General features: G+C 33.0%; 1 protein-coding gene across 5 annotated transcripts in view; it reads right to left on the bottom strand.

The window, feature by feature from the left end:
- LOC150107233 (protein turtle-like) overlaps positions 1–24,024 on the bottom strand; it is a 374,905-nt gene that overhangs the window by 77,417 nt on the left and 273,464 nt on the right. For all 5 annotated transcript variants that reach the window (XR_016548181.1, XM_090391086.1, XM_090391087.1 and 2 more), the window contains exon 4: positions 5,195–5,401. Coding sequence is in view for 4 of the 5 variants with exons in the window: in XM_090391086.1 (XP_090247212.1) it covers positions 5,195–5,401 (207 nt within the window). In the remaining variant the exon portion in view is untranslated. The remainder of the gene's footprint in view (positions 1–5,194; positions 5,402–24,024) is intronic.

Here is a 24,024-nt window from a genome sequence, read left to right as displayed (position 1 = left end):
TGAACAATTCGAGTACGAGATGATTATTTTGAAACGAATTCGTAGATAGGATCTCGTATAGAATCATGCAGTTGTATCTGTAAAAATGAAATGTACGTTATTTTATAGGTTAAACGCAGAAAGAGTAAAATAAGAATTCCGAATACATCACTCTATCATCAATAATAGTTTCGTTATAAAAGATTTCAAGAAAAAATCGGCTGAAAAAAAAACTTAATAAAGGCAAATAACAATTAAATTAAACTGAAATTAATGCAAAGTATCGAACAGCTGTCTTGCAAGTGTCAGCCATGGATATCGGAGCAGGAATGAGGAGGACTTTTTTTTTTTTTTTCCCATTTCGGCCAGAAAAATCTACCTCCTAATAATAAAAACAGTTCAATATTTCATACGTAGGCAAGTCTGACATTCCAATAAATAAATAAAAATTTTAAAAATTAATAATCGACAAAATTTCGTTAAATTTTTGTCGATGTTATGTTAACAAACATCCACGCAAGGTTAATTTTAAAAACGCATCGCATTTTATTTATTTATTGTTTGTACCACGGGAAGCCTAAGAGTTGGCTAAATTTGGAATACAGAATTTCTATAAGCTGGGATGACAGAATCACACTGGACAACGTAAATTGTCTACCACCTGAAGACTTCCTCAAACATCCAGGACATTGTAGGATCCGATCTCGCAGCTGTTGGTATTGGTTAGAAAGCAGTCCATCAGGCTAATCACGCTTGCCTGATTAGAGTGACAAAATCCTATTTAGATCCCTCATATGAAGTTGCTTGTTACAACTTTCTCCTAATTCTCAAAGTTTTCTGCAATAGAAAATCTCAGTTTTACCATTAAACTGCAAATTGGTTAAAAATGCAAAATTAAAATTTTGTATATGTGTTCTTTAATGTGTATACATACGTAGTATAATCAGATGTTTCATACAATATGAAAACCTGAATGGTTTACCTCGCTTTAATTAGAGAGAGTCAGCACGATTGCCATTCAAATAAGTCTGGACACCGTTGAGCTAATCCATAAGGATACATTGTGGCGCTAATTGGGTTTAACCCTAAAAGCTTTTGCAATTCCAGTGAACAAAGGATGACAGAATTTCAACTCAGGTAAATTCAGACAATTCCAATATGTTGTTAAACACACTGATATCAGATTTCACTGTTGAAATTGCAAATGTACTGAAATAGCGTAGCACAACTCTATTGAAATCTAAGAGATGCTTTGAACATTCGATTCTATCCAGTGGCAATCGAACAATGTAATGAATGTAAAATACACAAATGAGAACTTAATTTTTATACAGTTCTAAAAGGACTTTAATAACACTTTTGCTTTCTATTATTAGTCTGAAATGAATAACTGAAAATATTTTTACTCAAGAGCCTTCCGCTAAAAATGTTATATTTTAAGACACGAATGGGTCAAGCATTATTCTCAAAACAAAATATTAGAAGCTCTTAAAGAAAAGTTCATTTATTTTTCGAGTTTTGAGCATCTTATTCAGGTATTTAATGTAATAAATATGTTTCTTCAGTTCAGATCCTCCCATGTCGTATTTTGTCTAGAAGGAAATAATAATCCTCTTTTATAGGATTTTTGGTGGTTCTTCAAGAATCTCTGTTGTCTCCTAAATTCCACAGGATTAAGGCTAAAATATTACAGCACTCCTAGTTTTACATTAGTAACAAGAGGACGTTAAAGAAAAAGAAAAGCACCAGGGAAAACGCCAAAGATCCTTCGAAATAATGCATAATGTATCACTAAAACATCTTTTCAATTTATAAGAGATAAGTAATTAATAAGAGATAAGTAGTTTATAAGAGAGAGATTATTTTATTCATCATGTATAATTATTTCTGCTATTCATCTCAGGAAAAAAAGTTCCAAAAATGCATTAATAAAGTTCTTTATATTCCGCTCATGTATTGCTCCAATAACTCCAGCAATATTCGTTTTTGCTGGAGCCAAATCTCAGGGAAAGGGTCATGGGTTAATGAAGCATCATTTCAATTTGTATTGCCGAGCCATGAAACTAGGACTATAAACAGCGTAGCTTTTCCAAGCTGGGGTGGTGGCCGACTTGCTTGATTCAGAGCCCTAATTTTCTTAATGACATTGTTAAATCGTGTATATACGCGAGAACATCCCTGGGTGTGTGCTACTCTACCATGGTAATGACTTAACCTGATATGTTGTCATGCATTCCGGTGACTAAACAGAGTGACGTCGATGCACGAAGAAAAATGGGTGGGTTGTATATTAGTAAGAAATAAAAGATAGGAGAAAAAAATGTTACTGTGGGGAAGGTTAATTAGGATTAGAATCTTACACTGTTTAGCATTTTTCTTAACATTTCGTCAGCTTTTCATTTGCGGCTGGGGAGATTCAGTTTTGGGAATTAAAAAAATACTGCGACTGTTTGAGGAAACTTACTTTCAGGCGAAAAGCCTGAAGTGGCTAAAAACCAGGTTCGGGTCTTGAAACAGGACCCTGCATACTCATTCTTTACTGCTCTCGGGTTACTAAAACGTTATCCTTTAAACATCTGAGATAACTTAAGAATAGGGAAAGAAGCAAATATACAGTACGTATATAAATTAAAAAAAAAAGAAGACATGTTTATAGCACTTTTGTGGAATGCAAACGGATAACTATTATGGAACTAAACATATGTCGCATCACCAGGCAAAACTATGGATTCGACAAACAGCCAATTTTACGATTAGTTTTGCCAGCAGCAGATGTAGTCGACTAAGTTCACAGACTAGATCTCTGCCAGGTTTTTTTAATGAACAGTTCCCATCAGATATCAATAATTTACGGCTTCTCACTTCAGCGCTAATTACTGTAAATATAGTGGAGTCTGAATATTTTAATTTCCAAGCGAAATGTTTATTTCGTCAATATTTAACTTTCGAAGGACTTTTTTTTTTTAATCGAAGACTGTTTCAGTTGATGAAGCGATGAGTCGAAATGCATGAGAAGCACAAAATCTATGAGAAAATCTTAATGATTTATTCGGATTTTTTTTTAATTAAACAGGTTTTTAATTATTATATTAAAATGAGATGAATATTGAAGAATATGGATGAAAATGGAGTGTAGGTCTATGCGTAAATCAGGAAGGAATAAAGCTACCAATTAAAATCAGCTTGGATTTTCATTACAAAACATCCAGCTTTAAGTTTCAGTGGTAAACTAGCATATCATATGCTTAAAATAAATGCCTATGTTACTGAAAGTTTTATTAGCTGCTGCTGCTACTTAGCCAATAAACCTAGAAATTTCTCAGTTCTTTACTAAAATATTTCCTTGTAATTGATAGAACGACACCAGTTATTTATTTATTTTGAAGAAGTAACTTTTAAAGCTCTTTCATTAAAATAATCACTTAAAACTGAAATTAGTTTTAAGCTGTGTGTACTATCACATTCAAAGAGGTCTCCTAAGCGACAGCACTACACCGTTCACATCGATGCAAAGTGCGTCTGTAGAAACTTTGTTGCCGGTAACGTGACCTTTTAAGATCTATTTGCAGGATTCACTGGATCGGAACCTGTTGTTAATTATGCAGAATGTAGTTAAATCGATGTTCGCAGGGATCAAGTTATGATCTACAATCAGGAATTTAAAGTAACTCAAATTGCAATTTCCCATCAAACCCATTTGATCGCTCTCAACTAATTCGCTGAATTTGTTTCTATTCCTGAAATATCAATCTACTAAGTGGACATTATCGATATTTGTCTGTAGTGAATTTACTAAGAATAATCGTGCGTTTTCGCATTTTATGACTTTAATCTTGATGAAGTATTGGGAGCAAAATATTTCATTTCGTCTGCATCAAAGAAATGCTACTTTCATCTTCTGTGAAGAGAATATTCTTGCCTGTCAATTGCACATATTCTTCAATCGATTCATCTGTTTGCTGGAGGAGAAACACCAAACTTTCCTCTGTATGATATCCGCTAATCCACGTTCAACTATAATACATTATTGCCATCATAAAAAATAGATAGTAGAAAATGCTGCGCCATCTACTCTCTCATAGTTAAGATAGTTTTTAAAACCTTACGCCAGTAGGCGCTACAGTAGCAACAACGAAATTACCCACTATGGCCAACCGGCAAGCATTATAAATCTCATTACTATTTTGTGTTCCTTTTTTCCGAATGCGATTTTCGATCCTTTCCACTTCGCTACATTCCTAAAGCATACGGCGTTCACGTGCGTGCTTGTCAGATAATTTCAGAGGTTTTCCTTTCGTGATACAGATAGAACTCATTAATTATTTGAATCAACACAAACACATATCCCACCACCAGTAAAAATGTGTAGAGAGAAAAAGAAATATCATTCATTATACAAGAGACTTTCTCCCTCTGAACGATAGAGGGCGTTGCAACGAAACTGATGAATTTTGTTGTGGTTACATTGGAAATAGATTACAGATTACGTGAAGATAGCAATCCGTGATTAACTGAAAGATGGTTTAATAATACCACTATTTTTTTTCTATACAAAGTCACGTTGTTGCTTTCTTAATCCTCTTAATCTAAAGGGATCAACTTTTTTTTTATTTCTTAAGTTTCTTTTGGGATATTACAATTTACTCGAGCAAACAGTAATTAGTTAATCTGTCAACGAGAGAAATTAAGGATAAATCTATACAGGAACAAATCATTAAAATTTAAAGATGCATCATTTACTAAATCAATACTTCTGCCTTTTTATCACACATAAATAATTCTGAGGTAAAAAAAATGCATAAATGAGGTGAAGAATAATTCACACTCGAATCGGTAGGCTTGCGTGGTTAATTTGAAGAAAAAATGATAAAATAAAATAGAATATTATAGAATAGAATAGAGTAAAAGATAATTTTTATTGTTCAGTGACCATGCAATTACCTTAAGGGAGTTACATCTTCTATATGGGAAGTCCTTGTCAGATTTAATTAAGGATAAAATATACCCTTAATAAATTATCCTTAAGGGTTTCAAACAATAATTCATTTTTATTTAGAACCAGCAAAATCAAGTATTGAATGACTTTAAAAATAAATAAAAATTGATTCTAGTTACTTTATCGTGATAGGAAATATTGGAATTCGCTTAGAAATATCTTTAGTTTTTTTTTTTTTTTTTTTTTCTACAGAAGAATGGAGAAAGCTGACTTTCTTACAGTTAAGATCGATGGTTACCGCACTGGACGCTGGCACTGTAATGTTGTTATTTGAAGCTTGGCAGGTGAGAACTGCTAAAAGGTCATGTCGTCGAAGTTCGGCAATCTTTAGCTCATTTCGGACTAAATTGTCCCCAGGCACAAAGGCATAGGTGTCGTCAAGTAGCGAATACTCTCGCCACCAAGTCACTGCAGGTCGGGGTTTACCTAAAAAAAAGACAAACAAGAACAAAGATGAATGATGCAAGTCAGGAGAGAAAGAAAGAAAAATAGATGAGGTATTAATCAAAAAAACATTGCGTGCTGCTAAATAACAGATTTAGATGTTGAGTTCAGAACCAGTTGCTCCCAGCAGGATTTGCTTTAATGGGAAATGTATTATTGATTGTCTTTTGCAAATAGTTCACCATCTACAGCGATTTTCTAGGAAATGGTGATTACTTGAAGACATGCCTTTTACCAAAAATTAGACCTGTGAACTGGAATTTAAGGGGTAAAGAAATTTCTAAGAGTTCACTTAAATTTCTGCTCAAAATCCTATAATGGATACAAAGTTACTGTTCGTTTACTGGCCATCCGTTTGTAATTTATAATTAAATTTTCACGTAAAATTACTTAAATGAATTTTAAATTATGTCTCTTAATTTATTATTCACTTTAGTCCGCCCTTCGGTCAGCTCTTTTAACTGTTTCTATTACGTATACCGAACTCTACTGTTTTATAATTAAAATTTAATATTTTTGACCTCCAATTTTATTTAAATTTTTTACTTAATTTTCATTCGCTTAATTAAGACTATTTTTACTTCGAAAAACAGGGAAAAAAATCAAAATGCTGATAAAAATATCTTTACAAAAGAAACTAAATAAATTTAACACTGCAGGAGCCAAAAAACTGCTTTTGATTGTGATAACAAATAGCTGATGATGTCATTACACTTGAATCTACTTCAATTGTTCATCGACTATAAAGTAGACCATGAGGTGCGAGTGCATTTTTTCCCTCAATTGCTTTTATTTTTTTCAGCTACGAAACGCTTCTTTTTTGATTCTCCGAAATTTTTTATTCTATTTTTAATTTCAGTTCTGATTTAAACTTTACGTACAATGGTTTATAGATAAGACTTCTCTTATTCGTTAATGACACACTCTATTGTTGATGTTTTAAATTTAACTCAGATAAGTATGAATTCAAAATAAATTTTTAATAACAGACTTATTAAAAATTTATTCACAGGTTATTAAAATTACTCACAGGTTATTAAAATATCCATAAGATAAAGAAAATCTTAAAAACAATGTCATGTGCTTAACCAGCTGTAGTGAACAATATAAATACAGAATCCTGCGCGCATTTTTCTAGTCACATGACTAGCGATGTCACATCAGTGAAGCTATCGCATGAGACTATGAATACACCTAATGAACTATAATTACAAGCGCTTTTCATATTCGGGATGATAATTAACTCGGACAATATTAACAATTTCTATCTAAAGTAAAGGTATTGTATAGCGCTCTGGACAGCGTCTAGATGAAACAAGGTCTATTATTTTACTCAAATACAAAACATAAAAAAATAACGCACAGTCATATAACAATGGCTGTTTGAAATAAGCTGATTACTAGCGAACTTTTAAATATCCAGATAAAAGCAAGCCCATTACTTCACATGAAAACAACAATGCTTGACAAAAGATGTTCAAATAACCTCATGCGAACTGCAACAATGACTAACAAAAAAGTCGGATTACTTCACGAGAACTCTACAATGGCTTGCTAAAACTGTCAGACTTGTTCACGCGAGCTCGTATGATGACGAGTTGGGAGAACGGAACGTGCTTTACTCGGCTAACAATGACTAACGAAACAAACAAAAAAAAAAATATCAATTATTTTTAAGTCTGCAATAATGAGCTGGCTAAGAACTTAAAATTATGTATCCAATTTTTGAATCAACTGGAACGATAATCGTGATGAAATTTAGTTATTCAAATTGCTGTTGAAATTGCCGCTAGTCACTCGAAGGAGATTATACGCATAAATATTTTGCAGTTACTTGGAAAATGAATGTCAAACTTTCTAATTCAGTACCTGTCACTCAGAAGAAAAATATAATAGCGAAGGTTAATTACTTTTTTTTTATTTTTAAAGTGAGTCTGATTTTTATGAGATAGATGGTCGCAATTATATCTTCAAGCATTTATTTAACAAGTAATTAGAAAGTTTGATATGAACTCTTAAGAACAAAATCTCGGGAAATAAGATTTAAAATGATAATGACTGCAAAATAGATACAAAATAAAATTAAAAAAAAGGAAATGTTGTTGACTTTTCATGCTTCGCAGCTCGTTATTATTGGAGAAAGTAATTTTCTCATTTAAAAGCGAGTGTAAAAATCAATCACTTCATAATAACTGAGAAAATAAATATCGGATCTTAACAAGCCAGCCAAATTCCTTAAGGTCATCTAATACTAATCCTAAATAAATAAAACAAAAACCTACGAATATTATAACGGTTAATCATTTTTTCATCCACTGAAAAGGACAGTTTAATCGTATATAAGAAGTCATTAAGGATACTAAACTCCTTAAACTGAAGTAGCGATTGAATATTCTGCTTCGGTTGCTTCCGCTTAAATTGCTCAGCCAAAATACCCATTAGCATAAGTGCAATCACAGTATTTGTTTAGCTTCTTGCACCCACAATATCCGCATATCCATACTGTTTTTCGAATTGTGCTCGTATTTTTTTCCATTTTTCGGAATGCATTTCAAATCCATAATGGAAATAATTTTAAAAAACAATAAACACAGTCCAGACAAAAAAAAAAAAAAAGAAAGAAATTATTTACAGAAGAGCCTTTGGTTCTCAAGTTGTTTCCGGGCCATTGCCTTCTTATTACCGACTTTTCCACTTTTACCGTTCTTTGTAGATATTTCTTATTATTTCCCATAATTTTATTTTTCACTGTTGGGAAGTGACAAAACCAGACTGGATTAGTGCGCTGTCAACATTCTTTTTTAAGGTTTCCTTTTCCCACCCTCTTTTTTTTGCTTCCTACACTCCTTGGAAAAGGAAGAACTCTGACAGCAACTGGTTAGATGTTGGCTACTGTCAAGAACAAGCAAGCAATCCATCTTAAATTTTGAAAAGAATAAAAACAACATGCCAACAAAACAAATCCTACGTTTCATCGGTGGACATCAGCTTGTAATCAAAGTTTACAGAGCAGAAACTAACTTCGGTATATCACTGGCGGCGAGTTTAAACAACATCTCAAGAAAAATTAAGAAGAAAACAAAAGGAGCCACTGAAGAGATCGATAAAAATGACTCCTATGGGTCGAATAACAAAACAAAATACTTAACTGTATTAGTATCGAGTGTACTATAGCAAGTGAAAAAGTTATATGAATAGTCCTTGAAATACTTTTTTCATTTTATATAATTAATGTGTTACGAAACTGATAATACGGCTAGCAGTGCAAATCGCACAAAAATTCTCCACAATAATGTATTACTTATTAGTAGTTTGAGAAAATTAGATCAACTTCTTCCAAAAGAATTGATCCTAGTAGCACATTTATTACTATAAAATATGAATTATTACATCTATTTCTCCCATTGCCATGTTGAGTAATATCTCCAATCAGCGTGTAAATTCAACAATGTATACGCCAGCGTCATTAAAATTTATAATTGTCTAATGAGCTGTCGCATAGACTAAAAAATGAAAATAATTGTTACAGTTTAAAATTGACGATTTATTATTGAATAAATTATATAATATCTGTGCCATTTTCCATTGTTATTTGTTTCATCAATAATTTGATATAATTTACCGTCGTCCTGTCAGGGGTTCAATAACTTAATCTATTTTATTACTATTAGCTATATAAATATTGCGTGACATGCATACTGTTAAGCTTCAATAAAACTATAAAATAAACTATACGTCGAAGTAACTTTCAGTATAATATCCATTTTATATTAATTTATTATGTTAATTAAATATACTCACTGTAGGTCGGATATCGTGCAACAATGGCTAGCGTTAGTGTTCGGTGTGAAGTATCTGATCTTATAAAGGAAAAGTATGAATGACAAGTACATATCGATCTCCCTATACGGTGGTGACACGGGTCCTCCAATACTTCAATCAGTTCCCTAAGTCGAAAGAACCACTTCGTAATAACACTTAACTATTGATAGGATTTCTATTGAAGTGACTCGAATTATGAAAGACATAATTTAAAAGTAAGTATAGGCAGCCCTCGTTTTACGCCGATTCACAATAACGCCGGATACCTGCGCGTGCTTTCTTAATGTAGTGTGTGGTCTGACTGAGAAACGACTCTAGTAGGCACTCCAGTGTTTGAGTGTTTACCGAGCTACTACGGCGTATATGTATCAAACCTAGTTTTACTGTTGAATCTACTTAATTGTTCTATTTAATTTTTTTTACATACATACGCTTTTAAATTGATAAAGTACGTAATTACATACCATGCCTAATAAAAGTGCAGAAAAGTTAGCAGAACTTGGTGTTAAGAAGGCACCGAAATCAATTACACTTGAAAAGAAGATGGGCAGACACGTGCTAATGTCTGTAGAAGTATGAACGACTGTTACTACAATTATGAAAAATGCAGATAGAATAAAACAGTCTGCGCAACAATCTACGGCAGTACTAAATGCAAAACATGTGAGCTATAACAGGGGTAAACTTCATGAAAAAATGGGAAAGTTATTATCATTATGGGTGGATGACTTGAATCAGAAAAACATTCCTCTGTCGCAGGCTGTTATATGTGAGAAAGCAAAAACAATTTTTGAGGATTTTAAAAAGACAGATGGAGGCAAAGAAACATTTTTAAAAAGCAAAAGTTGGTTCATGAGATTTAAGTCTCGAAGTAAGTGCCATAGTGTCAAATTATGTGATGAGACGGCAAGTGCGGATGTTGCGACAGCGGCTGCTTTTCCTATAGAATTTCAAGACTGTGTAGAACAAGAAGTTATCCTCCTGATCTCATTTTTAATGTTGATGAGACTGGGCTCTACTGGAAAAAATTGCCATCACGCATCTTTATTTCCTGTGAAGAAAGTTTCGCTCCAGGTTTTAAAGTTGCAAAAGATAGACTTACGCTTTTTTGGAGTGCAAATGTCTCCGGAACTTTAAAGCTTAAACCAATGTTGGTGTACCATACAGACACCACGCGCCTTCAAAGGTCTAAAAGCCATGCTGCCAGTCTATCGGAAATGGAACAAGAAAGCTTCGGTTACACAAGACGTTTTAATAGATTGCTACACAAATTATTTTTGTCCTACCGTGCCCGGCTTCTGTAAAGAAAATGATTTGCCAGCCAACGCATTGCTTTTCTTGGATAATGCCCCTGGACATCCTCAAAACCTTGCTGAAGTAACAACACCATTGGGTGTCAAGGTTGTTTACATGCCCACAAACACAACATCGCTTTTGCAACCGATGGATCAGTGGATTATACCAATCTTCAAAGCCTATTACCTGCGTATAACATTTATAGAAATGGTAAGAGTCTTGGACACTTCCGGAAAAACTATTAAAGACTATTGCCGTCATTCGATATTTTGAAGGCCATTAGCAACATCAAGGTAGCGTGGAAAGAAGTGTCAGCAAAGGTGTTTAAAAGGAGCATGGTGAAAACTTCTATCATTTATGCACGACTTGGAGGGATTAGAGCAGTGTATCTCAACGTGGGGCGTACGCCCCACAGGGTGGCAATTTAAATATTTTCGGGGGCAATTAGAAAATGTAAATGTACATATTTATATCATACTTTTTCAGAACTTGGCCGACTATTATGCTAGAGGGGGCAGGGCATCAATATCTTTGAGACGCTGAGGTGGGGCATGATCCAAAATATGTTGAGAAACACTGAATTAGAGCAAGAGGAGAATGTTATTGAAAACGTTACCAAGCTTGCGCGAGAAGTGGGATTGGACGATATTATAGTTGAAGATGTGACAGAAGTCTTAAAGAGCCATGATAAACTGCTTTACAATTAAGGCTTAAAAGAATTAGCCGAACAATTAAGTCGACATCCAAAGGAGGAGAAAGAAAACGAAGAAGGTCCTCTGAGAGATATGAAAACGGCCGATTTACAGCGTATCCTTGCAAGCATAGAGATATTGACTGATGAACTCTGTGAAATGGACCACGATTGGGAACGGAGTACGAACGTAAAAAAGGAGTGTAATCGCATCTATTAGACCTTACACTAAACTCCTTAAAGAAGGAAAAAGAAAATCTAGGCAGTTAACACTGGATACATTTTTCAAAAAAAAAAAAATGCAGGTGATCCGAAACCAGGAACTTCAACATAGAATATGTAATATCTTTTCGAAGTTTCATATTTTTGTATATAATTTTGTTTTGTTTTCATTATTAATACTTTTATTTTAACAAAAAAAAATATTTTTTTTTCTATATGTATATATATATATATATATATAGGCGTAAATCGAGGGCTGCCTGTACTTTTAAATGCATTTTATTGAATAATGGTTTGTTTTCACAAAAGAAATAAGTTTTGCATCGTCTTTGTTGTTGGTGGCTTCGATCTAGTTCAGTATAAATAAATTACACACTTAAAAAAAAATCAAGTTACTTAGCTAATCGTACTTAGGATTATAATTCCTTAAAAATACACTGCAGCATGAAATAATAACAATGAACTATTTTCTGTAAAAATAATGCGATAAAATAATTTCAGGCGAAAAATTAATCATTTAGATGGTAATTAATATTTAATGAATTCTTGTTTCAATACTAGCATACAGTTTGATAACTACTTTGCCATAAGAACTTATTCAGGAGAAGCTGTTATTAAAATAATGCAAAATAGAAACAATCTTTAGAAAAGTGTGTGTAATAGATCTGATGTACCAGATTGTGATGGCTTATAAATATGATAAAAACATGATGGTAATCAAAAGCATGTCGCTCCCTTAAGAGAAAGAGGATTAGCTGACTCGAGTATTAAGCAAACGAAAGAGTACTAGAGCGGCGGCTAAAACAGATTCATGATTCAATATCACATGACATTTTCCCCATCAGGTTTTTGACTTTGTCAGAGCTAATTAACTTTACTTCAAATCTAATTAATGTTATGAAAGGCAGCTACTCGTATTTACATATTTGCTGTGTATTGACTGCGTGTGTTTTCTGACCAATTTTTCTGTATAGTGGGCGGAAAACTCAAAGGGACAATGTTGTGCTGATTCAATATTTATACTCTATATGCGTGTCATACAACATATACTTTGTGAGAATAAAAAGGAAGGAAGGATGACATTCAAGGTTATTCTGCAAAAGTGTCGCCTACATTACCACTGAGTAATAAAACACTTTTATGTATGCAAAATATTCTGAAAAAAAAAAAAAAACCTTTCAAACGAACAAGACAGTAAATTGATCATTCCTAATCCTTGCATTTATAACAATACTAACAAAAAAAGAAAACTGAAAATAAAGTAATATATCTACTAAGTTTTATGAGAACCGGTCTGATAAGTGAAGCAACTGTTTGTAAAGGCATCTTGAGAAGCAATATGCATACTTCGCCTTAGGCGACGTAATGTCTATGTCCTGACATCAGAGGTTATGATAAGAGAATAGAGATCTCGAAATTGCCAAATCCGCATCAATATTTGAGTAGAAAGAGAGAGAATGGCTGTGAAAACATAATGTTAAGTTCATTGGTGGCATTGTAAGACATTTAATCCTTTCTTGTTCAATGCAGAGACAACCAGATATTCAAGATTTTGTTGTGGTTGTTGTCTGTTGTCGTAAACATCTCCACAAATTCTTATTTCCCCGCTGTTCGAATCTTAAAAATATTCTTATAATGCAAGTCACTTTATCAAGAATGCTTACATTAAGACATTCAAGAGCTACATAAACTGCTCTGTCGCATATTTTTGATTTAATCTTGAAATTTTTACTGTTGCTATGAATGATTATCAATGAGAGCTGTGTTCGGGGATAGATAGACATGACGTGCAGCAAGTGGGTTATATATTCATATGCTGATTAGACAGTCTTCTGAAGCAATGAATGCATGAGACGTATCTTCGAGTTTCGCTGGTTGATAAATATTTAAAATTGTCTCCATGATGTATTGTAGGAATAATAATATAGTACTTTGTAATATTTAAAATAAAATGTTAAATAAAATTGCAATATCTCTCGCTCCAAAAAGTATTGCTTTTTTTTTCTCAGACTGAGCAAAAATGTCGATCCTTGGTACCCCCTAATAGCAGTTAAGACCTGAAGTTTTTAGAATAGGCAACATCCCAGCAACAAAATCGTAGAAATCAAAGGATTCGTTTAGGTTGATTACGCAGTTACAACTGAACGTGAAAATGAATAAGCATTTTTTTTTAATTAATCAAAAATCTAATCTGATCTGTACTCGTCAAGAGAAGAATATTTCACATCCAACTGAAAAAAAACAAACAACCCAATCTTTTGTTTATATTAATAGCAATCTAAAACACCCTTTCTAATCATCAATCACTTAAACTGCACATTACACTAACAATTCCTGATCAGTCAAGTTTCATCTGATGACGTTCCAAGTCGGACCGATCTCAATTTGCCACCAAAATTATATTATTGACCAAAAGGAAGGTAACTTGTCAGTAACATCCTTCCTATATTAACGGAAATGTGCTGTAGGGTATGCTATGCAGTCGGAATAGCAATAATGCCTGACGACATATAGTGAATGGACCACCAATTTAATGTACTGCATGCTAATACACGTGATTAGCCACTATTGATCTTAAATGAGTACTGCTGCAGTTACAGATGATATTTCTGTTTAACATAGAAATTTTGAAGAGTGCAATTTTTGCTTTGGAACAATTTTGATAGTTAAATGGACATTTGATGAGGTCATTAGGAAATATTTTGGGACCACCTCCGTAATGTAATGGGAAGAATGACCCTGTACCTTTGGTTGAAAACTCCTGGTCTAAAACCAGTTTATGATTTGATTAATATTAAGAATAACTATTTAACTAAAGGTGATTTAATCGATCTCAAAGAGAGATATAATTTTCCTCTCCAAAACATTTAAATTTCTTCTTCAAACCACCAGTAAATATGCATAATTAGCTGAGTACATTCACCTAAGTTTTTACGATGTAATCATAAAAGGTGGGAAAAAAAAGCATGCTCTTTTCAAACGATGAGAAACGCATTTTTTTCCTCTCTCTTTCCAAGGTAAGAAATGCATTTTTCGTTCTGAGGTGCGAAAGGTACTTTTTGTTGTTTTTTTTTGTTGAAAGGTGAGAAACACCTTTTTTGTTCAAAGGCGAAAACATATATTTTTTGTTGAAAAGTGAGAAATGATATATTTTTGTTTCGTAGTTAAATGTAGAAATTAAACAGTAATGGTTTCTCGCATCATGAACAAGATTAAATTTCAGGTCTTTCACGCAATCAACACGTGAAACCAAAAAGTTTGTCACTAATCCCGTCAAGAAGAGGTCGCAAAATCCATCGAAAGATAGTTGAAATATATTTGTTTGAATTATTTTCTTAATAATAAACGTCCAAAAACAGCAATGTTTTAGTAATGAAATGTATCCGTAACAAAATCGGGAATGTTGCCATACATTTAACAACTACAGTGCCTTCATAGGCTGTTCATTTGTATAAAACGGAAAGACAAATACCTGCTTGACAGTAGAAGTAATTTAACTTTGCATAGATGGAGGCAGCTTCCGAAGAAAGGGGAACAGAGCGTCTAATAATATTAGAGTTAGAAAAGCAACATCAAGTGCTGTCGACATGGTTGCATTTGAAGAGTAAAAGGACGTCCTCGTTGTAGCGTTTTCTGATTTGGGGAATGGTGGCACAGCAATCAAATTTCATGTGTGTTCCTCCTGTGCCGAATATCGGTGAGTAAGACCAGGCAACACAAACAATAGTAAAGAAATCGATCGAGTGCCTTCGTCCCAACCAAGCTATCCGTATAAATTCAATTATTCAAACAGCAGTCGATGTAAAAGTCAAATAAAATAGGTACTTATTCTAACAAAACCTTATTTCGAATTGCAGTTTTGCTTCTCTTCCTGTCACTGTCTGATTCCAACTTTTGTACAAAAATCTATTGGATATAAAAGTAAGCATCGGATACCAAATTCCAGCTGATTGAAATCTCTGCATGTTTTTGTCCATTTTCCGACTCTCGGTATTTTTAGTTTCGTCAAAGTCAGCATCTCTCAGATAAAGTACTTAAGATCGTACAGAAAATGCGTTTTACTTATCACATAACGTACTTATTGGTGAAATCTTTGCTTCCATAATAAAATTCACTTTAGTAAATTGAACGGCATTGTCTGGAATAAATGCATTACTTGCATTCTAGAACAACAATACATAAGCTAGTCGCTTACCATTCTGTAGAAAATAAGCTTTATTAGCGATGTGCGTGATTTTCTTAAAAATCTCTATAACTGTCTCTCTCTGAAATCGGAATCTCACAAAACACGCAGCTCACTTATAACAAGAAAAGGGAGAGAGGGGAGGGAGAGAGAGAGAGAGAGTTAATTCTTTGAAATGTTTGGCAAAGATGCTTATTTTAGGTAGCATTTAATGCGATCACTTCCAACTATGATTAACTGAAAGGCTTTGTCTTCTTGAGCCTATTTAAATGAAAATTCTTTGTTATGTACCTCTGATTCCGTCGATATATGGATTATTTCCGCTGTTTCATGGTAAGAAGCCCTTTTTTTCAGAAAGTACACCTCTGAACAGGAAGTAATTTCTAGCTTGATTGGATTACTATACATTTTTGCTTCGCTGTACCCATATTACTTTTGTATAAAGCAAACTAAAGAAGTTATCTGTGCTTATTAAGCAGCGAAGAAAACAGTTAATATGATATATAACCTCAGTTCCGGCTTAGATTGTAAACACAAGCACTCCCTTCTCTCGAGATATATCTTGCAACTATTTGATAATGCATTACAGCTATAGAAACTTCACACAGAGAATCTAATATATTGCTTCACCCCAATAGTGGGTATTTTCTCGATACGAAACCAAAAATAATGTTTATTTATTTTGAAGATATATACTATGAAGACATACTACGCCCATTATTGTTTGTTTTAAAATAGCAAATTTATTACATTTTATAGGTGTTAACTGTTCGGATGCTAATGCAGTGTCTAATTTTTTATTTCAAACTTTCTAAATCCCTAATGAATGCAAACAGTTACACTAATTTATATCCTGACAAAAGATAAATGTGAGATCGAATCAGGTGAATGTCGGTATTGTAAATTAATCCTAGTTTTAGTTCCTGTTTGAATTGACTTCTAACATTAGTAATGACATACATGCAACTACACTATGCGGGTGGAATATGATTTCTGTATGTCATCTCTTGCTATTTCAGAATATCAGATAAATTCAGACTTTTCAAACAGACTTTTCTCTTACGAATATCAGAATGAGTTCCACTTAAATGGTGATGGCTACCAACTATCGAATGTAATGTAAATTTAGTTCAATCAAGCTAATATCTCTAAATTCTCTGGCCAACGGATTTTAGGATTCATCTGAAAAAGCAAAAAAGTGACCTTTGGGTCTTTGCTATGATGACAACGATATTCTGATACTAACAAATATAAAAGAGGTATTCTCAGCATATTAAGTATTGATAATATGTTGTTATGTATCCATTGCGATAGGAAGATCTCGTTTCTGCCAATCTGGCTTTAGCACAGTACTTCATGAAAAATTAATTCGAAGAAATGCACGGAATCCAAGCAGGATGGCCAATTAGAGATAGAAATCTCAGTTTTTTCCCCCGTATCCTCATATGTTTATAACAGGAAAAAACAGTATCTCAACAAGCTTATTAAACTATTTTTCCTTATGTCTTGTTTGTGGTAGGAAAAACCCTAGTTTCTGGCTGGAAGACCCTGCCAATCCGCATCAAACAGGCTAACTTAAATTCAGTTTAAATGCTCTGATACAGGTTCTTCGTCTTCTAGACTTCCAACCGAGATATTTTCAAAGGACTTCGTCTACATCAACATATTAAATTTTCTATTAATTTTTTTTTTTTTTTTTTTGCAACTAACGATTGCAATTTATATTTTTCAGTTCTCTTTCGAATGTAGAAAATACGTACGCAGTTAAAACTTCATAATACAATCTAAAGCATTTACTAATTGCATTTACGATTGTTATATATATATATATATATATATATATTTTTTTTTTTTTTTCAAAAATCGAAAGATAAATATCAGATTGTCATCTATTCATTTCTTAATTATCTACGCATTTTGAATTTAAAGAAAATGATTTCCTAAAATTATTTTGAAATCATTTAATGAATCAGAACAAACGTTATTGTATGTAAAAGCGATCAGTTTTAATCCTCCCTTCTCCCTTAAAACTCATAATTTACAAATGAAACAATTCTTTTACAAAATAAGCAATTAGATTTCCTATTAATTTCACAGAGAAACTGGAAAGATTTTCGAGAATAAACTCTCAAGGGAAATCACTCGAACAATATCCTTTGTAATTAATTTGCATTTAGATAATCGCCAGATGTTAAATCCATACATTGAAAATAGGCTGAGATGAAGTTTCCCCCTTCTGTCAATTAGCGAAAAATTAATGAGAACAAATCTAGAACATTGAAAATAAACCATGTCGAAATTATTTGCTTAAAAAATTACTGATCCAAACCTCCGGTTTTGATTCTCTTAAATCGTTCTCTTAACAGAAAGCTTATTATGTAAGAATTACAAGACGAACGAATTTAATGACATAATTATTTTCAGGAAATCCATTTTTTTTAACCTTAGAACGCGTTAATAATCAAATGTTAGGTTGCTGTGCTGGAAAGAAAGCTATGATCAATTATTATCCTGCACGGAATATATAATGGAGAGATTATGTGTGCAATGAGAAACTCGCTGTTTTAGCATGCGATATTTCATTATTTTTTTAAGAAGAGAGGAGCGACTATTCAACAGCTAAAATAATAAGCTTAATTTTAATGGGTTCCCCCTAATAAGGGAACCTAAAATATGTCCGATATACATTAAAAAAAAAAGAATTTTTTAAATCTAGCAAAACATTTTAATAATGAATACATGCATATATATATATAGATAAGACACACGTTATCTTATCTCAAAGACATTATTTTGTTTGTTGGTTTATTTTTCGACAACTTGAATTTTTCATGCCATATACAGACACAAAGTCAGAGAATATACGCAGTTGACAAACAAAAAAAAGTACAGTTAGTTGTCGATAGATGGCGTAGTGTGAATAATGGATTGTAAAATGCAGGTAGTAGAGTAAAAAAGTTTATACAATATGTTGTAGAGAGCCTTGATGACTCCGTGCACACCAAAGTGTCAATTAATAATAACAACATACAGCCTCTGGCACTCTGATTTTTTTTTTTTTTCTGTTCATATAGCTCTTGACCCAATAAAGGCTTCCAGCTTCTCTTCACCTCATCAAAAAAATAATTATCTGCAGAACCTTCAGTTATTGATAATGTTTGATATTAAATAGGTAGGAAGAATTCAGCACAGCTTTTCAATTGACTTTCCTCGTTGAACTTTAGTTATAATATTAACATTTTATTTCATGTAAAACAGTTTAATATTTGAAAAGTGTGTGTGTGTGTTTCCATTATTACGCATTTTCCCAAAGGAATTTTTTTCTTGTAGTAATGAGTTTGTTATTGATAGCTATGTCGTCATATTTGGAACAAGGAATATCACAGTGAATAATATCAATTTAGTTCAATAAATAATTTAATTTATCGTTTTATTGTAAGAAACGAAGTTCATTTTGTGAACTCACCGATGGAAAACCAGCATTCAAAATGTATAACGATCGCCAATATCAATTTAACTGCTGTCTAGACTAGCGTTAGTTGGAAAAATCAATACCAATAGGATCCCCCCCCCCTTCTTTCTATAGAATTGTTAAGTGGAACAGCGTCCTTTTCCCGAACACTTTATTTGACTTTCATTTCCTCACTCTTTCTTTCTGTGCCATTAAACAGTGTTAGCCCAGTTCAAATTGCTCATTTCTCTGAGCTGTATAAACATTGTTGCTTCCTGCTAATTATAAAGCTTACAATGGGTAACGCAGTTTGTGCTCAGGCAATACCAGAAGTTTATAGTAGGAGCAACTCATTTAACTTTTATATTGAGGAGAGTTGATGCTATTTATACATATTTACTTCGCTCACGATTCACTAGTTTAAATTAGACTTCAACCCATCACATGTTGTTCTTTTGAATTCCAATCCACCATAAATTGCACTGTTTTCCGAGACAGATGTTAGCCCTACGACAACATGGCTTTCTTCCAGAGGTAATTGCACTTCTAACCACGTCTCGCACACTGTTTACGCACGCCCTTTTCCTATTGTAGATAAAGGGACGAGCGTGCTGGGGATACTGTTTGCTTGGTATCAGTGACAGTGAACTTTGTCACTAAACCAATGGACCCATTTCGTTGCTTGTAACTTTGGTCAGTCTTTCCAACTGAAGCTGGTTATTCTCTGTCACAAGTTTTAGCTCTTTATACACGCAGATGGAAAGAGTATAAATATTAGATAAGATCTTAACTCGCTAACAAATAATAATAAGCAAATAAAAATTCGTTTTATCCAATTGATTAAATATCTTTAGTTTAAACGTGAAAATACTTCCCATAAAAAGGTTATGACGTGTGTAGAAGTGATTCTTACTGTAAAAACCACAGGGTAGTAGTCTTTGTTCTTTTCATTCTGTTTGAAAGTATGTTGGTACCGTGTCTTTAGACTTTAAAAGAGAAAACAATCGTTGTGGTATTGTTTCATGCTTTTAAAGAAAGTGCACCGAAGTACGAAAAGAGAAAAAAATAACTTCGCCGAAAGAATGACACGAGACCTCAACCGAATGTTGCTGTCCTCTTTTGGAGAGGTGCACTTGCCACAAGAGATTTCACGCTTTTGTGCATCAAAAAGTGGATTTCTTTTAGATTTAAAAATTCATTGCTACCTTTAATCGAGGCGTCAGCAACAAAAAATGAAAGCACGCACAAGAATGCATTGTTACGTATGACGCGAGTGTAATCCTGCCAATCTCTCATAGCGTGCTTATGAAAAAAAAAAAAAAAAACGAATGTTTATAACAATTGAAAATATAAAAATATTCAATATGAAAATTAATATATGTGAACCTACTATATAGCTGCAGTTTAGTTTGGTCATCTTTGCAATAATTAATTAATACGCGCATGATTTATACAGCTCCATAAAAAAAAAACAGTTTCATCTGTTTGTAGGTTCAAAACAGATGTGGTAAAACTTCGATGTTTCCATGGTAACAGTAGCTTCTGCTTTCATCTACCATACGAATTGTCTTCAGCAAAATGCTACTCTCTCTTTTCGAGTCCAACTGTAGTCATATATATTTTAGTACGTTATGCGCACACCGAACCTTTAGTTTTATTACACATCAATCCTTATTTTACTTTATAAGAATTTCTGTAACTGTCTTAACTTTTTATGTTTCTCGGAATCAGTTGCAATTCTTTAGATTCTCTTTTGTAGGGCTTATTACTTGTAGATTAAACACACGCTGTAAAAAGACAAGAAGAAGTAAAGCCAGGAGATGATGACCACTCCCTACAGCGACGGTAATCATAATAATGCTTCTATACTGGAAGTGTAATGAAAGAGCATGTGACAGCAACGAACGACTTCATACATTACAGACTAATGTCATCAAAGAACAACCAAAAAAGGTTCGGGAAGAAATAGCGTTTCTGAAAGAACATAATTTTTGTAACTTCATAAATGAGAAAGTTTCAAATCAATACCAAGATGCCAGTTTATTACTTTGATCTTCAGAGCTGCAGAATTACTCAAGATAATGGCCGAATTTATATCTAATTGAGCAAAGACAGCAGTCTGCTCTCCCACACATTATGTGCTGCTATGTTACCTTGGAAAGTCAATTCAGATTTCATATATATAAGTAAGAAATAGATGCGTCTGTTCTCGTTATGGTTCGTTAATCAAAATGTCCCCCCCCCCCCTTTTTTTTTTTTGGAATTGATAAAAGAAATGTAAGAATTTCCCTTTTAAAATAGTCTTCTAGAACAACATAAAGATCTTTTAATTTCCACGTTGTCTTTTTCTGTTAAAATATATTTTTGCGTTGTAACCAAAACGTTATAGCGCATGCTCACACACATACAGACACTCATGTTTGATATTTCTGTATATACTATTTATTTATTCTAGTGCTCAAGTTTTATTGTCATAACCTGCTATCATTCTGTGGGCACAAAACTCCTATGAATGTATAGCAGTGAAAATTTTCATCTTCCTAAATGAATGTTTAATGCAACTCTTCTACTGAAATAGTAATGGAATACTTTTACTGCTTATTGTTCTTTGCTTCTTCAATCATAACTTTGACGACTTGACATTTATGGCTCTTGCGTCATCAAAAGAAGAAATCTTGTTTTATGATTTTGGACTTTAACGCCATATTTATACCCGAATGAAAGCAGAAATGAAGTTTAATTATTCATATTTGTTGAAGTGTGATATTACAAAACAGAAGCGTATATACTTTGCTAGTACGAAAACTTTTAGACATAAAAATATTGATTGCAATATATATCTTTCATTTTTGAACTTTTCTCCGATCAGGTATGGTACATAATATGAGTTTTGCTTTGTCTCTATATCCGATGGACATTCTTGCTTGTACGTAGAGTCTGAAATGAATACTGCATTTTTTTTTTTTTTTTTTTTTTTTTTTTGCGTTTTGCGTGCAAAGAATGTGCAGTGGTCTGTGACGTTAAAGCCTAGCATTGTCAACTCTTTTTGAAATTAGAAGTGAATACTTTCTAGGTTACCGATTAAAATACTGGAATGGACTTACTGAAGCTGTTTGACGGCAAATACAGTATCTCATGTAGTTCATATTTCTGAATGTTTTAACAATATGAACAACCAGTTCAAATAATCATATATATTATATAAAATAGCAAAAAAATAGAATAACAGCATTTAAAATAAAAAAATTCCCACAATTTTTCATTCAGTCAATTCGTCGGAAAATATATCGATACGTACCACTGACAGATGCAATCACTATTTTTTTTTTTTTTGCTCCTTTCTTTTTCTGTCGCTCCAATGATTATAGATGAAATATAACTATATGCATGAATAATTTAGACATAAAAATAAGATTAAATGGGACACAAGTAAGGAGAATTAGTGCACGCGACACGAGTTCATTTGTAGATGGTTTATCGTTACTAAACTACCATTTATGATTCAATGGCCTACTTGCGAAAGATACCATAAGCCTTTATGTTTTTATATCCTTAAAGTAATTTTTAAATGAAGTATTCCTAATGGAAATAATGGCAGAGTTTGAAAAGCCTCGTTACTGTTTCGTATTGCCGTCCGAAATATAAATGTAATTACGTAAGTCAATATATTACAGGTAACCCGCATTGCGCCCATGCAACCAATCACATGACAGTTGCTATAACCGATAAAACCACAAGTTTAATTGGCCTTCAGTTAAAGCGAACAACCTTTAATTTCCGCTTGATAACAGGTATCGCATAGAGAATACTGCTCCCTTTGCTTTATCTCTAAACAAAGCGGACAAAAATCAGGCACGCCAAATTTCTAAATTGAAAACATCGAAACCTTCTTTAAAAGAAAATGTAAATTAAATGCACTGATACGGAATAAAATCATACCGATTAAGAAAATATACAGTAAATTAAAATGAATATACCAAACAATATTCTTTCTCGCTATAAATAGACAAATAATAATAAAAAAAAACATATATCCGGTTTCATAGATTTTTAATTAACGTGAGCTTGAAAGACAGTTTGAACTTGAAATGAAGGCATAATGATAAAAATGGGATCGTTTAGAAGAATGATTTTTTTAAACTGTAAAAACAGCTATTGATAAGGTGGTGTGCAACCTCTACGTACGCTGTTTTTTCCGAATGTTGAATGTCAAATGAGAAAGCCACTGTTACTCTTAAACTGCAGACCCAAGGACATTCGAGAAGGCTAATAAACACACACCGAGTCGTGGTCTGGAGGAGGGGATACGTGACATACAAAATTGGTTTCCTAGGGATACCCTACTAACAGTTTTAGAAACATTGTATTAAAGTATCGCTCCAGAATGGTAATTGTTTGTTACTTGTTAGGATTTAGTTTTATTAAAATATGTAGGGAAGCCAATAAAGTTTTCGCCATAAATAGAGTACCATAAAGTACATCAGACTTCGTACAATCACGAGTGGCAAGGTGTGTTTGAAGAAAATAAATTAAAAATACATGTGGATTTAAATAAGTGTACAGTACTGAAGCTACATCATTCTCCCAGTGAAGATGTTTGCTTCAATACATACGGAAGGATAAAATTAATCTTGAGTTGAGCCATCAAAATTTGTGATCTCTGAACTCAGGATTAAATTGCGCTACAGATGCAAAGGACTTTAATGAAAAATTGCGTACAAAAATCAAAAGAGAGTGAAATATTTTTATTCGTACTAAAAGTATTCTTTTCTTTCTCATTGCTTTCATACTAGAAAATGTAAATGCATTAAATGATCCTTTTCATTTTCTAGCTTTTATGTTAAGAATGCGAATGCCTACTCACGCCATTAACCTGAAGATATCGTTACGAAGTTTAATAGTGCCGTTCCTTCTAACTTAAGTGTTCTAAAGTACTATGA

Source organism: Typopeltis vanoorti, chromosome 4 (genome assembly GCF_054136105.1).
Source record: "Typopeltis vanoorti isolate ZY-2024b chromosome 4, IOZ_Tvanoo_1.0, whole genome shotgun sequence".
NCBI classification, from domain to species: Eukaryota; Metazoa; Arthropoda; class Arachnida; order Uropygi; family Thelyphonidae; genus Typopeltis; species Typopeltis vanoorti.
This window is presented reverse-complemented; position numbering and strand designations above follow the sequence as displayed.